Raw genomic sequence first — 15,514 nt, 5'->3', positions numbered from 1 at the left:
AAAAAATCTTCTCTATTTTTAGCCGCTTCTCTGAAATAACTCGAACCGAAACTGTTATGACAATTCATCTCACTTTATTACTTTTCATTATACATCCACATACATCAGAGATTACTGTGAACAATCCACGAGATCGATTTTCGTTACAGTGAAATTGATTTATATAAGTTCTTACAATTTTCTTTTTTTTTGTATATGTTTGAAATACTTCAAAGGTACTTTCAGAATCAAATAAATCGCACTTAGTTTTTGTTTGTATGAATCTCGATAGATTTGAGTTTTTTTTTACTTGTCTCGAATGTGAATTTTGAAAGGTATATAGCAGAACTTAATGAAATTTTCTTTTTTCGTGTACATTCTGATGAGTTTTTTTGTCACTATATATGGTCGATCAAGCTTTTAAAAGATTGTATTCGAACAGAAAGAGCTTGAGCGTATTAAATGTTTTCTTTTCTTTTGTGATTTTACTAAATAAGGTTTATCTTTTTCAGTAAGTTTCCAATATCGGTCTTTGCGTGATCCTTACATTTTTGGGTATGCGTGTTGTAACTGTGTGGTAAATGTATTAGAATACTGGTTAAGGAACATGTTCCATTCTTCTAGATATGTGCGATCGAAATCAAATATGATGTTTCTACTTTGAGTTTTATTTCGTGTACTAGTCTATCCTACCTATGAAAAAAACCTTTTCCCTCAATCGCAAAATCGATTTCCGCAAACTGTGCCAGTCTATGTTCAGCTGATTCAAACAGAATATGCTTGTTTTAAACAGAAAAGCAAAATTTATTTTCTTAAACAAACATTCGCCTCATTTGTATTGGTGCTAATTGAGTAAATAAAAAGATATCAGTCATTTCGTATTTGAATTTTTTGCTTTCGATCTCCGATTTAGTATTCCCCTGTATAGTATATGCACCTAATATGTGTATTATAAGTTACGCTATGTCTCCATTAGAAGTTGGTCTTTCAGTGATTATCGCTTCTTGCTGTAAATATCAGTAATTTTAAAAACAGAACAAAACGAACTACTTCTTCCCAAGCGATCACAAACTCTATTCTCAGCGTCATCTACCGATAAGAGTTAGTATTTTCCCTAAGACAAAATCCAAGTACAATCATATTAACATAAAAATAGTTCGTAAGGCCTAACGTACACAGGAGATGTGTGTATTGTGTGTGATGCTTAACTTTGAATGATAACACTACACAAATGTCGGATGAAGTCGGTAATCCTCCAAACCCAACGAAAATAATTCTAATCGTTGTTCATCGTCTTCGAAGGAATGACTTTAGATCTTAGCAGAGCGACCAGCTTCGAGGCCAGTGGCTGGGTACTGTTTGGTTGTGGTTTGACCGGCTGTGCGTCCTGATGATTGGGTTGTTGTTGTTGGTCCGGCATCGAGTTGTGCTGGCTCTGGGGATGGCTCGTGTAGGGTTGTGCGGGGCTTTCTCCGGAGTCTGAAAGTATTGAGAAAACACGTAAGATTACTGTAAGATGCGAAGCGTTTATTGAATTTCATGTTTATTATAAAGTTATTTGCAAAAATTGTAACATCTATTTCTCATCAAACTTTTTCCATCAATGCTTAACCCTTCATTTCATGATTTTTTCAATCAATATTTTATCATACGTGACAACATTTTCAATATAGACTCAGTAGAAATGTCAAGGGGGGTTGAAGCTCTCCGCAAATCACGCACAATAATCACATCGCCAATGGTTAACTGGGCAACAAGTACATTCAGCCATTTAAAGCTGCTGGTGAAGATGGTATTACACCAATTCAAAACCAGGGGAAAAAGATAAAACACAGCATAAGGCATTCAGACCTATCAGTCTTACATTCATTATTTTGAAAATAAGGTAGAAGATACTTGAAGAGTACATTAAATCGAAGTTATTGGCTTTCCAGACGACGTTATAGTTATTATATAGTTCGGGGAAAACATGAGAATATGGATATCATCCTTGTCTTCTAAGCCAACGTTCATGAGATCGAATCCCGGTCGTGACATAGGGCCTTATTACATAAGACGAATCGAGTAACTCGACTCGACTCCAGTCACTGTCGAGTCGAGCGAAATATCGTATTGCGGTAGTCGAGTGAAACAGCTGGGTCACGAACCTTCAAGCAGTCGACTCAGTCGAGCTACTCGACTGAAATTCGACTCGACTCGTCTACTGTAATATAAAAATGGCTCACTCTAGTGAAATGACTCGTGATTCGTCTTATGTAATAGGGCCCTATGAAGCCCTCCGACGATGTTCGCTGGTACTTTTTCCGTAAACGTCTATCTATCTATCTAAGGGTCCGGCGCCGATTGACCGACGCATAGGGCTGAGATAAAAGATCTCCACTGCTGGCGATCCGGAGCCAGCGTCTTCACTTGCTGCCAGCCAAGGTTCTCGTGAACTGTGCGGATTTCAGCGGCTAGACTTTGCCACCACGAGCTTTTGGGCCTGCCTCTTCTTCGATGCCCTTGGGGCCGTTCAGATACCATGTGGACAGAAAAATTAGATTTTTGACCCCCTCCTCCCCCTCCGTGGACAAGCGTGGACATTTGGCAAACCCCTACCCCCCTCCCCGGATGTCCACGTGGACAGATTTGAAAAAGTTTTTTTTAAATACCTATAATTTGACAGTTAGAAAACCTTTTGCCTTTTTTTATGGAAATGGCTGATTTTGAAAAACCGAATAAGAATTTCCTGATATAACAAAATTTAAATTTCTGAATAATAATATTTATCACTAGCTTTCAAGTAGCTACTAATTTTGTAAACAACTGGAAAGCTTTACCATTTTAAGATTTTAAACATTTAATTAAACATCTTAATATTTATTCACCTTTAGAAAATATTTTGAAAGTTAGTATGTCCACGTGGACATGGCCCAAACCCCTACCCCCCTCTCCGTGGACAAGCGTGGACATTTCCATACCCCCCTCCCCCCCCCCTAAGTTGTCCACGTGGTATGTGAACGGCCCCCTTCTGGATTCCAGTCAAGCGCCTCTCTGCAAATCTCGTTTTCATCTCTTCGCAGCGTGTGCCCAATCCATCTCCACTTACGTTCCCGAATCTCGATTTCTAGCGCCTTTTGATGACACCGGCGATGAAGTTCAACGTTTGAGATCCAGTTGCCAGGCCACCAAGCGCCGTAAACGTCGTTCTAGACTAAAGTTGCCAGAAGTTTTTCTGCACGTATTCGGGGCCGTACGGGCTATTTTATCTAAAATCCAGGCAAAAATCGGGCATTTGATTTCAAAGTTGTGGACCAAAATCCGGGCGATATCCAGGCAAATTTGGTCGAAACCTAGGAATTTTTCATAAAAAATCAAGAAAAAATGGTATTTTAGGCTTTCAAAATCCTTTTAAAGGGTGTCCACGATGAAATTGTCACATTATGAAATTGCTCTAACTTTTTAACCGTTGGGTATAATTTTATGAAAATTTGAGTTGATTTTTTTCATAGTGCGTTGTTTACATCCTGCAAGTTTTAAAGTCCTGTGATCAAAACTTGCGGAAATGGAGTCGAAAGAACAGCTCGTGCGTGATAAAATCTTGCGCATTCATCACGAGGACAAGGATTTCTCGCATCGTTCCATCGCTAAAACATTGGGAATCGCGAATTCCACGAGGGCGCGAGTGATTAAGTGGTTCGAGGAGTATTACGTATTACGTACTATTTACACCAAAAATTACAACCGCTTAGTTGGGGCCTTCAACCGAAACCCGAACGCCTCCGTTCGGGATGGGGCAAAGAAGCTGCACCTAAGCTGAAGTTTTGTCCAGAAGGCCAAAACTAAGGCTGAGCTTCGAACGTTCAAGGTACAAAAGGCCCCTGATAGCGACGAGAAGCAGAAAAAGTCAGCCAAAACCCGTGCCAGGAAGTTGTACCTCCACATGATGACGAAAGTTGAATTATGCATGGATGACGAAACATATGTGAAGGCCAATTTCAAACAGATCCCCGGGAACCTGTTTTTCAGATGTCCAAATTTGCGAAGAAATTCCTGGTTTGACAAGCCATCTACACGTGCGGGAAAAGGAGTACACCTTTCGTGACCCAGGACGCGATGAACGGACAGGTGTACATGAAAGAGTGCCTCCAGAAGCAGCTGCTTCATCTCCTGAAGGCCCACAACGTCCCAACAATCCTCTGGCCTGATTTGGCCTCATGCCACTACTTCAAGGACGTGCTGAAGTTGTATCCGGACAATAAGGTCAATTTCGTGCCGAAAATTTTCAACCCTCTCAACACTCCACCCCATCGAGAAGCACTGGGCGATTATGAAACAGCACCTAGAAGGCACCTAGAACGACCTAAAGTAGTGAAGACAGTCGAGGAACTGAAGAAAGTTTGTTATATGATTTTAATCGCCGTAATTTTTATGATTATAATTTTTAATGGCATGTTCGGCGGGATAAAAAACTAGAGAGAATTTTAATTTATAGAAATTTGAAAGAAAGGTGGATAGACAGGCATTAGTGCGCCAATAGGAGAAAGCTTGATAGGTGTTGAAATGTTAGGCTAGAGGGCATGTTGATGAAAAGCTCCCATGAATTGTCCCGCCTTTGCTCTACACTAGCTAACTATACACTGAACCTCGAAAATACCCAAACTTGAGAACTTTCCCCGCCAACCCGAATGAAACTCCCTCCCTACAGGTTTGGCTATTGGTGGCAGAGCACAAAGTTAAGCTCTTAAAGGAGAACTCATCCCCCAAAATCTGATACCACAATAAAATGGAAATCAAAATAGAAAAAAAAATATCGCCAGGTACAGGAATCACACCCATACCTGCAATGGCTTTGCGATTACCATCTCAGGATGCTAACCGCTCGACCACCGGAGAGTTGTTGAGAGAGGCAGCTACATCATCGTATAAGTGAGATTTTCTGCGAATGAGGCGGGAATAAAAGTTATCCCCCAAAAAAAACAGTTCTTCGCTTTGAACTTACCCCCCAAACCTAAATCTGCCAGGATGGAGGTAACAGAATCAGATGCGCTCACAACAAAAACCCCCCAAAAAAAAAGTTCTTCGCTTGAAGGACAAGTTTGGCTTATTGGCAAGCTGTGATTTTTTCACAAACTTAAGTTGTCAATCTTGAACTTAGGTTTGGCGGGTGGCAGTTCTCAAGTTTGGGTATTTTCGATTTTCAGTGTAGGTACATGAGAAACTCAGAAAAAGAATTCCCATGTATAGCGAGCCCAGTGGTTTGAGAGCGTTGTTTTACACACACTTCAAACGAGCAAAAACGTAACAACCCATGGGCCTACTGAGCTTTCCTTATGCGAGAACAGTTCTAGCGACGCACATAGGAGTACTCTATGCAAAAAGTTGGCCAAAACCCGTTTTTCACTGTAAAATTATTAAAAATCTTTTTTTCGTTGTTTTCGAGTAAACACAACTCATTTTTAACCAAAATTTCAAATTTCATAATTATGGGCTTTTCGGGTCATTCGCTGCACCCTTATAAAAAGATTGATTTTAAGCAAATTCGATGCAAACCAGCCGATGAACCTATCAGACATGATGAAAAGTACAATTTTTTAAACAAACAAATCAAACCCAATAAAAAACGTTTGTATAACACAATTTAAACGCATGACATGCTCGCTATCTGAAACAAAATTAGGGACAAAATACGCTTAAATTTTTAAATTTCAAAATTGAAAATAGCTCGAGTTCGCAAGTATGCGCACGATTTTTCTTTTGGTCATGTTTAAGGAAGTTAGAAGCATTCGTGTGATATGTGAAATTTTTTCCGGCGGAGCCCGGAAAATAAACTAATTGAAACTAAATGAACACTAATTTGTGTAAAACTATTACAAGTTTTTTTTCGAAAATATTGCACTATTTTGTTTAGCTTCTCTTTAGGTTTTGGCCAGGATTTTGGGTAAAATACTCCTGTGTGCGACTTTGCCATTTTTCCCGCCGAACATGCCATTAAAATTATAATCATAAAAATTACGGCGATTAAAATCATATAACAAACAATCATTGGCAAAAAGAAAAAAAAAACAACAAGAAAACACGGTTCAAAAATTGACACTTGGTCAAAAGTACGAATGCGGAATAGATAAAATGTGAAAAGCGAAAAAATCGACAAGTAAGCATCTATTCGCAGCGAGAATCTGAAAAATGGCAACTTCGCTAGAACTGTTCTCGCATAAGGAAAGCTCAGTAGGTCCATGGGTTGTTACGTTTTTGCTCGTTTGAAGTGTGTGTAAAACCACGCCCTCAAACCAATGGGCTCGCTATACATGGGAATTCTTTATCTGAGTTTCTCATGTATAGTTAGCTAGTGTAGAGCAAAAGCGGGACAATTCATGGGAGAGTTTCATCAACATGCCCTCTAGCCTAAAATTTCAACACCTATCAAGCTTTCTTCTATTGGCGCACTATTGCCTGTCTATCCACCTTTCTTTCAAATTTCTATAAAATAAAATTCTCTCTAGTTTTTCATCCCGCCGAACATCATGCCATTAAAATTATACTCGGAACTGAAGAAAGTATGGTTTTACATGCAAAAAACAGTTGATTCTCAGGTTGTGCAGAATCTTATGGCCAGGGTTAAGGCCAAGGTGCGGGCATTTGCGTATGAACTGTAACTAAAATACGAGTCAAATGGTAAAATGAAGTTAAATAGTTGTTTTTTAATCTCTGAAAATTTGGTGGCAATCGGATGAAAACTCGAATTTTGCGAATCAATTTTGTGTGTGGAAATTTCATCGTGGACACCCTTTATGATTATTTTAATGATGACACGAATGCCACAAAGATGGTAAAGTATCACTAATAAAACTTAGTAAAAATTATTTCAATGAAACTTGCTCAAAAAATTCGTTTTGGACGCATAAATAAAATTTTAAAAACTCAATTTGTTTTTTTAAAGTTTGGTTTAAGAGTGAGATTGAAAATAAACCTGGGCAAAATCCGGACATTTTCAATGAAATCCGGGCAATTGGACCGGACCGGTCTTTTCCTAAATCTTATATATAAAAATGGAGGCATTTTCTTTGTAACAACATCACGTATGAATGGTCGGTCGGAATGAAGTGAAATTTGGTACCCGAGGGTTTTTTGGGTCAGAGATGGTTTGTATAATAATTTCAAGAATCTTACTTTTTATGGAAGGGGGGTCCCCATACAAAGTTATCTCTTCCCATCTTATATATAAAAATGGAGGCATTTTCTTTGTAACAACATCACATTTGAATGGTATCCGAGTGTTTTTTGGGTCAGAGATGGTTTGTATAATAGTTTCAAGAATCTCACTTTTTATGAAAGGGGGGTCCCCATACAAAGTTATCTCTTCCAATCTTATATATAAAAATGGAGGCATTTTCTTTGTAACAACATCACGTATGAATGGTCGGTCGGAATGAAGTGAAATTTGGTATCCGAGGGTTTTTTGGGTCAGAGATGGTTTGTATAATAGTTTCATGGATCTCACTTTTTATGGGAGGTGGTCCCAATACAAATTCAACTTTATTTGTTACTATTTCCATAAGAATGCAGTTAAGGACGTGTAGATGAAATTAAACATTTATTACGATTTATACTTAAGAAGGTAAAACGAAGTTTACCGGGTCAGCTAGTTTTATATAAAATGCCCGGGTAATTTGGCAATCTTATTCTAGACCCTATCAGTGCTAATTTTAGGTCATCTCCGGTGCCGCATTGTAAGCCTGAGAGTTTTTCCTACAAGAGGATTACATGGGATGTTCTTTTAGGTTGGCAAATTTTGTGGATTTCTTTTACTGTAGAATGGTTCTGCTTGTTGAGATTCGTCTCATCGAAGCAATCGATAAGATGAATAGCAACACACGCATAATCTTTGTTTATAATTAATAAACTATTAATAATTGTAACCATGGAAATGGTTTAGTATTTAAAGTAGCGGATTATTAGAAATAAAGTATTCCAAGTTCTACCAGCAAGTAGTACAGATCTCTCCTTTCCACCGCCCAAGTGCTGCACAACAGGTTATGGAACCAGCAATAGTGGAAAGGAGAAGTTGAATCATCAGGTAAATAGAAGAACCAGTACCGAAGGAAGGAAAACGAACCAGGGCCAAGAAAGGTCGGCGAGCCGGGAACCGTGGAAGGTTGTCGGACCAGGAGCCAACAGGAAGGTCGTCGGACCGAGAATACAAGCCAGGAAACACGGGAGGTTTTCGGACAGATGCCCTGGAAGGTCGTTGGGTAGGATCCATTGGAAGCTGGATCAATAGTAGCGTCAGGCCTTAGGAGAGGTGTCGAGGCGGTAGAAAAGCTTCGAGTCGCAGGAAGAGCGCGAGACAAGAGCCATGAAAGGTCGTCGGGCCAGAGCCATTGGAAGGTCGTCGTGCCAGATCTCTTTAGAGGTCGTCGAACTAGTGTCATGGAAGGTCATCGAGCTGAAACAGGGGTGAAGGCGTGATCCGGTGCGTGCGTTGAAGAGGACGAGCCACCCGATGCAGTGGCAGTGAAGGCTGCGGAATGCTTGTGTTGAGGAGGAGTGTTGAGATTCGTTTCAACGCATAGTTTGCGGTTCCATTTTTCATGTTTTATGTTTTTTGTGATATTGACTGTTGGGACCCCCCGTCATCATCGTCATCAACCAACTCATCCGCTGACAGCCGTCAGCCTGATAGACGTCACGGCTCCAACGATGATGGGCGGAAGCTCAACATAAGTGTAATTCCATCTTTACACTTTTATATTGCGATCTCAAGTAGTAACACGTTTATTGTAGTCCTTAGAGTTTTAATATACACCAATAATTTTAAACTGTAAAATAGTATGAGCTGACGTGGAGTTGTGATAGAAACAACAACTGTAAAATAGTGTTTTACTACGCCCACACAAAGATATCGCAACATTGACAAAGAAAAAAAAAGTTTATTAACCCCCTGCCCTCCCCCCTTTTTCAACGGCCATAGCTAGATAGAGGTTTCATTTTTCAAGTTTTGATTCTCATATCTAAGGTCTCACTCCTCAATCCTCGGAGCTAATCCCACTCCTAGCTTCGCAAATGTCAATATTCTCAATGAAAAACGAGAATTTTCTCTTAGACATTGTGTCAACCCACGAAAACCATGGAAAACCGTGCTTATTACAAAAAAAAAAAACGAGCTTGAAAACTAGCACTGGTCTAGTCGACGTACCTATCCTGAAAACCCTAAATGTGTATCCAACCGACGACGTCTACCTCATATTCGAACACTAATCTCATAATCATAAACTAAATGAATGCCCCACACTCACCATCTGCATTTTCATCGTCCTCGATGTTCAGGTTGGATATATCGGACAGAGTGAGGTCCTTTTCTTCCTCCTCGAGCAACAGACTGCTATATGAATGGGAAGTATTGTTATCCGTTGCCGACTGGGAGGGGGGCATCTGGTCCGATTCTTCCGTACTGTTGCAGTTGATTTGGTCTTCCGCATCACCAAAATTCACTTCACCATTATCATCACTATTGCTGCTGCTGCTCCTACTACTACTTCTACTGTCCTCACTTGCTGCATCCTGACCGTTCCCTTCAACTGCCGCTCCATCGTCCCCATCGTCTTCCTCGTCCTCCTCATTGGAATAGTCCAAAAACGAGCTGCAATTCGAATCGGAATGGTCACTGTCGCTGCTGCAGACCATCACCACTTCGATGTCGTCCGAATCGTCCGTCGACGAGGATGCATTGTGGTAGGCAAAGTTGTAATTCTCGTCACTTTCGCCCGAGTGCTGGTCCCCGGTCGGGGAATGAAGCTGCTGGTGCTGGTGATGGACGGAATTGCTGGAGGCCGCCTCCCCGAGAGCGATTTTCGACAGGATGTGTGGGTAAAAATCTCGGGCGGTGGCATTGTGCGGTTCGTACTGCAGTACTGCCAGGCAGGAGAATTTGGAAAATTAGATTCAATGTTTTGGGGAATTATTATGTGACGGCATAGATTATAGTGGAAAAAATGGAAAAGTTCTTAGTAAATACGGGTTTAAATCCTCAAATGAACGTTATATGAAAAATATAATCCCTTGAAATGATGAGTTAAAAAACAACGCATTTGAAGGATGCATACTTAGCTTGCAGTATTTGAGGGCGTTCACGTAATCTCGTAACATCACCGCAGACAAAAACTGTGGAGTAAAGTAGCACAAATTAAGAAATTTCACTCGAAATTATGGGATAATATAAATTCAACCTCGGCCAGTAGTTCTGTGGGTGCCGAAAGGCTTTCGTCGGCATCCGTGTACTCCGATAGGCTCTGACTGAGGTCATCGTTCGATGGTGAGTGAATGATGAGGGTTTCACCGGAGGCCAGAATTTGGTGTTGCTGATCGATGTTGGATCCCGCTGCTACCGATGACGACGACGATTTTGAGGGCTCTTCCACTGCTACTCCAGCTAGCACTGACACTTCCACCGGTTTCGCCAGCACCGTGTTGCCGTTGGCGTCGTCCAGATAGGCCTGTGGATTCAAGTGGAAATGGAAAAGTTGATATGATTGTGGCTGGGCTTCGGAATTGTTTATTGTTTAAAAAATCAACGGATCACATGTTGTTCCTAATGCTCACACTATAACTAACAAATTAAAATTAATATCAACATAAAACTGCTCATTACTTGATACACTTAAATTTTTTCTTCGGAATGCGTTCCTTGAGACGTCGAAGTCGAAAAGTTCGGAAAAGCGATTAGAAATTTTTAGAATGCCGATGAAAGCTGTCAGCCCCGTAATTGTTCAGGCGAATGTAAAACGTATAGCTGCAGGTTCTGGTTTCGTAATCCTCGGGGTCGTACGCTGAGAGATATGGCATCGCAACAGTTCGGGGCAGTCGATTCTTGATGTGAGAAGGTCCACGACAACTAGAGCACGAGTAGCACTTCGGCGAACTTGAAGCGTATCTAGGCCTATGAGACGGCAGCGGTTTTCATAGCTTGGTATACGAAATGGATCTTGCCAGTTCAGGTGTCGTAGAGCGTACCGCAAAAAGCGCCGCCGGATAGCCTCGATTCTTTCATCCGTTCTGATAGAAAGGGCATCAAACAGCTAAAGCGTACTCGAGAATAGAACGAACTATGAACAAAAAACTGTTCAGGCAATATACGTTTTTGAAGTCTTTGGCCATACGAAACAAGAATCCAAGGCTTCGAGAAGCTTTGTTGACAGTTGACACATAGTTCGTATGAGTCTTGAACTCCAGCCTTCGGTCGAGAATAACGCTAAGATCGTTGATGTGGTCCACCCGGATGATGGTTTCGTCTCCGAGGATGTACTCTACATGAAGAGGGTCGCTCACGGAAAAACGATAAAAAGTCTGAGGTCATCGGCATTTGTGAACTTTGTGCCGCCAAGATGCGAGAGTACATCATTAAAATAGATGACGAAAATGATCGGTCCCAAATGACTTCCTTGGGACACTCCTGAAGAGGGAACGAAATGCCTAGAATAGGATTCACCCAGTACGAACCGATAACTTTTGTCCCATTAATTAGCTCCAGAACCAATCCAATAGGGAACCACAGAATCCGAAACGTTCGAGCTTTGCGATTGCAATATCGTGATTCACCTTATCGAACGCCGCAGAGAGATCTGTATAAATGGCGTCAGTTTGAGTTTTCTTGACAAAGCTGTCCTGCACGAACGATGTAAAACTCAGTAGGTTTACGGTCGTGGATTGTTTAGGCATGAACCCGTGCTGATCGTTGGAGAAGTGATGCTTGCGATATGAGAAAATTGGATCCAAAACAACCAGTTCAAACAGTTCCGCGTTAGTTGCTCACATCTCTATTATCCCCCTTTTTGTGGACAGGAAACATGTAATCTTCTCTCCACAATTTCCGACAGCCAAGGAAATTATGTCATGCTTTAGATATCCGCGAACGGGCAAAAGGATCACACGTTTACACTAAACAAAATCTCAACTATGATTTCCACAGGTTTTTGTAAATTGCCACCTGCGGAACATCATCCGCGCTTGATGGCCTGGCAATTGGATCTCAAACGTGGAACTTCATCGCCGGTGTCATCAAAACGCGCCTGAAATCCAGATTCGGGGACGTAAGTGGATATGGATTGGGCACAAGCTGCGAAGAGATGAAACCGAGATTTGCGGAGAGGCGCTTGACTGGAGTCCAGATGAGCATCGACGAGGAGGCAGGCCCAGAAGCTCGTGGCGGCGTAGTCTAGTCGCTGAAATCCGCACATGGCTGGCAACAAGTAAAGACGCTGGCTCCGGATCGCCAGCAGTGGAGATCTTTTGTCTCAGCCCTTTGCTTCGGTCAATCGGCGTCGGACCCTTAGGTAGGTAGGTAGATTTGGGTACTCTATCTCTGTTCGGGGTGCCTGGGTCATGCGTGATACAGCTAGTGAGGAGCTTCCTAGTCACTTGATGCCGAACGTGTTACTTTATTTCCTCCAATTAGAGATACTTTAATACTTTAATTGATGTAGGTCCCTCAATCTAATTTTTTGTTGTTAGGTTCCCTGGTCCAGTTATACTCCAAGAGATCACCTTAGACGGAATGCGAGTCCAGGATACTCCCGATCTGATTATGGCCCTTGTCTGTCTCCGGCATGAGATGACAATAGTCGAGTCATCTTACCGTTAAGAGACTCGAATTACCTTATTCCGATAGTCGGTGTAAGGGAAGTGACAAAGGTTCATTTCCAAAGTTCATCCGGAGTGAACTTCCTCACCTAAAGCGACTTCTGGAATCAAGTGAATAGGGTAATTCGGCTATCATTAGCTCATGTGTGGCACAGAATAATAGCCTATCACCCTTATTTTCGTTTTCGATCGTTCACGCACTCACCCATTCGTTCGAAAGTTAAACAATTTCGTATTCTTGTTTTTGAACGAATGAGAACATTCCAATTTTGCGAATTAGTTTGTACACGTTGTATTCCCGTTTTCCGTTCGAAAGTATTTCTTCTATGGGTCTTGTGATGGGTGAAGCTGTTTTTGATTTGTTAATATTACAGGTTCTACTGCGTAAACATGTGCAAAAAAAAGATTCGTCTTTGAGACCTCTTGTGGAGCTTCCAGCTTCAGCTGGAGTTTAGGACACCTGACCAGAAATTCGCTGCAACGGTACTATGGTACCGTGAAAAAAACTCGACTCCGGAAGGGTATCAAGTCTTATCGAGCTAGCAAACAGCCAAGTCGGACCATAAAACATAATATTTAATGTGGCCAAATCCGTGCTCGAAAGCTATACGACCAGGTGCTGACCAAGTTCGACGGGTGTCTTCTGATGGACGATGAAGCCTATATCAAGGTTGATTTCGGGTAAATCACAGGTCAAAAACTTTACTTGGCGACGGCTCGGGGGGATGTCATTTAAAAAAAAATCTTGAATTGGTACGCAAGGATCGCTTCAAAAGATCGTCATTAATATCAAAGGCGTCACGGCTGTAAAAGGCTATAAGTATCAACGTAAACCATTTTGATCACTTTAACAAAAGTTTTTACCCCAATACGAATCAGCTACCACGAGGAATTAGCAGTAACCATGGCGATTCTTCTTGCTTGAACAAATAGATTTTCAAAACAGTTTTTTTTTTTCAAATTGAAAACCACATCCGTGTGATTATTATGAACACAATTTTTCATCGTAGCTTTCGTGTTTTCAGACAAATTACCTAATCACTGGAACTACCGAGAATGTTTTTTAGTACACTTAATCCTATTAAGTTGAACATTTTAGTCCTTGTGAGCGGGTGATGTTCTACTGAAATTTTAATTTTCTCATTATAAAATCCTACAAAACATCTACAATAACTTGCTTGTACAAAATAATGTCAAAGAAATAGAAAACAAAATGTTTATTTTTTCTAAATTAAATCAGGATTTGGGGAAAAATTCAACAGCAAAAAGCAAAAGAAATTCATGCATCCGAAAGAATGGTTTTGTTACAACCTTCTGATCGGGATGTTACTACCTACTTGTATTTACAAAACAACTAAAACCAGCAGCACACTAAACAACAGGCAACTAGGAAAAAATCGATAATCCTAGCACGGTTATCCTCAATGGGTGTAGTGTTTGGGTATTTTCATGCAAAAGATTGGCGTTTTTCTTCAAGAAACCCCACACTGGACTTCTATAGTACAACTGAGAGTTTTATTATGATTTATGACCACTGGAATGATTGCATGCAAACACCAAGCGAAGGAAAACAAAATTGGTTGCAGCACTTGAAGTGGCGACTGACGCTCTGTTTGGAACCTACTGGAAGTCAGTAAAAAAATTGGGAAATAAAAATATAATAACAACATTACAGTTACCAGGGGGAGGGTTGATTAGTAAGTTAAGAAAATTTCTAACGGGTCCAAAAACTGTAAAAACACTCCACTGACTGATCGAAGATGTAAACCGAGATAAAAAAAAGTGGTTGAACAATTACCGTATTGGCGAACAGCCTCGACATTGTACTGTGTGTAAATTTACTTCGATTGCCCAGCTAATTCGACACTCGTGTGTTGTGGATCAAAGGATTCAGTAAATGTCCTTTTTTAGGTTTTTTTTCCTCTATTCGGATTGTATCAGGCAACAATTAGTAGGCTGCAGGTGCAAAAGTGGAAAGCCATGGGAAAAGCATTCTGGAAAAAAGCTCAGCAATATTTAGTAGCAGCAAACGGCAGCAACAGCAGCAGCAACTCCTTGTGTGGAAAGAAAACTGAAGAAATTTTCCAGGATTTTTTCCTAGTTGTAATCAAAAATGCAGAACTACCGATTTACTTTAGTTTCCGTATACGTTAGCTCTTCAATCTTTAGGCTTAGTAACTTTGCTAGCAAAGCGACGATTGTATTTTTCAGCACCGTTTTACACTTGCACATAAGGTGAAAATCAATTTGATTAGTAGGTACACTTTTGAAGCAAAAATTTAGCGACAGAATTTGCGTGCGTAGTAGGCGAAGGTACGTTTCTGTTTGCTCAGTGAAAATTCGTGAAAGGAGGAAGGCAAATCGGTGGAAAACATATCTCGTCGCGTTCGTCTTTGTAACAGAGACTGGAAAAGCTCACCAACACACATCCGGTGCAGAAAGTTTTCCCCATTCAAAACAAAACGCGGGAAAATCAACGGTGCCGGGTTGCTATGCCTACTCCTGCTGCTATCACTATCCGATTGAAGTTGCTGTTGTATGGTGTGAATCGTGAAGTCGAGGGGCGAATCAGTGGACAAATATCACGAATATTATTAATTCAGTTCCTCAGTTTAAGCAAAAGCAGTGCATAAATTTATAAATACTAGTAGTAGTATCACTGTTGATTTTTTTTTTAAACAACATGGAAACTGATAAGCCCTTCAGAGGATTTTTTTCCTGTCTTATCAAAAGTTGCTTTTGGATTCTTCGGAAGTTTTACGAAAAAACACGAAAATATGTGATGTTTCGAAATTAAAATATTTTTTATACGGTTCATAGATCGTAAAACCTTCGGAGTTTTTCTTCCATTTCTTCAGTAAATTGAAGTTAAAGATAACCACTATCGAAACGTAGAATAAATTGGGAAAAACTTCATCCG

At 40.7% G+C, this 15,514-nt stretch overlaps 1 protein-coding gene across 3 annotated transcripts; it reads right to left on the bottom strand.

The window, feature by feature from the left end:
- Positions 1-52: 52 nt before the first annotated feature.
- LOC129760263 (dentin sialophosphoprotein) lies at positions 53-14,931 on the bottom strand. Of its 3 annotated transcripts, XM_055757875.1 has the most exons (6): positions 14,728-14,843; positions 14,393-14,588; positions 10,185-10,451; positions 10,062-10,119; positions 9,255-9,869; positions 53-1,458 (listed from the first exon to the last, which is right to left on the bottom strand). In XM_055757875.1, the coding sequence occupies exons 2-6, from the start codon at positions 14,414-14,416 to the stop codon at positions 1,256-1,258; spliced, it is 1,167 nt and encodes a 388-aa protein (XP_055613850.1). In that variant the 5' UTR covers positions 14,417-14,588; positions 14,728-14,843; the 3' UTR covers positions 53-1,255. The 3 variants fall into 3 exon arrangements, with proteins under 3 accessions (XP_055613850.1, XP_055613848.1, XP_055613849.1); XM_055757873.1 differs by lacking the exon at positions 14,393-14,588 and having other exon boundaries at positions 14,728-14,931; XM_055757874.1 differs by having other exon boundaries at positions 14,393-14,866.
- Positions 14,932-15,514: the final 583 nt, after the last annotated feature.

This window comes from Uranotaenia lowii, unplaced genomic scaffold, assembly GCF_029784155.1.
Source record: "Uranotaenia lowii strain MFRU-FL unplaced genomic scaffold, ASM2978415v1 HiC_scaffold_54, whole genome shotgun sequence".
NCBI classification, from domain to species: domain Eukaryota; kingdom Metazoa; phylum Arthropoda; class Insecta; order Diptera; family Culicidae; genus Uranotaenia; species Uranotaenia lowii.
This window is presented reverse-complemented; position numbering and strand designations above follow the sequence as displayed.

What these genes read in the sequence shown, in the direction of transcription:
- LOC129760263 (XM_055757873.1), bottom strand. Translation starts at nt 14,826, where the DNA reads ATGTGCAAGTGTAAAACGGTGCTGAAAAATACAATCGTCGCTTTGCTA. An exon ending in TAACGTATACGGAAACTAAA is followed by an intron (nt 10,452 to 14,727) that starts GTAAATCGGTAG and finishes TTGAATCCACAG; the next exon opens with GCCTATCTGGACGACGCCAA. An exon ending in CCTCAAATACTGCAAGCTAA is followed by an intron (nt 9,870 to 10,061) that starts GTATGCATCCTT and finishes CCTGCCTGGCAG; the next exon opens with TACTGCAGTACGAACCGCAC.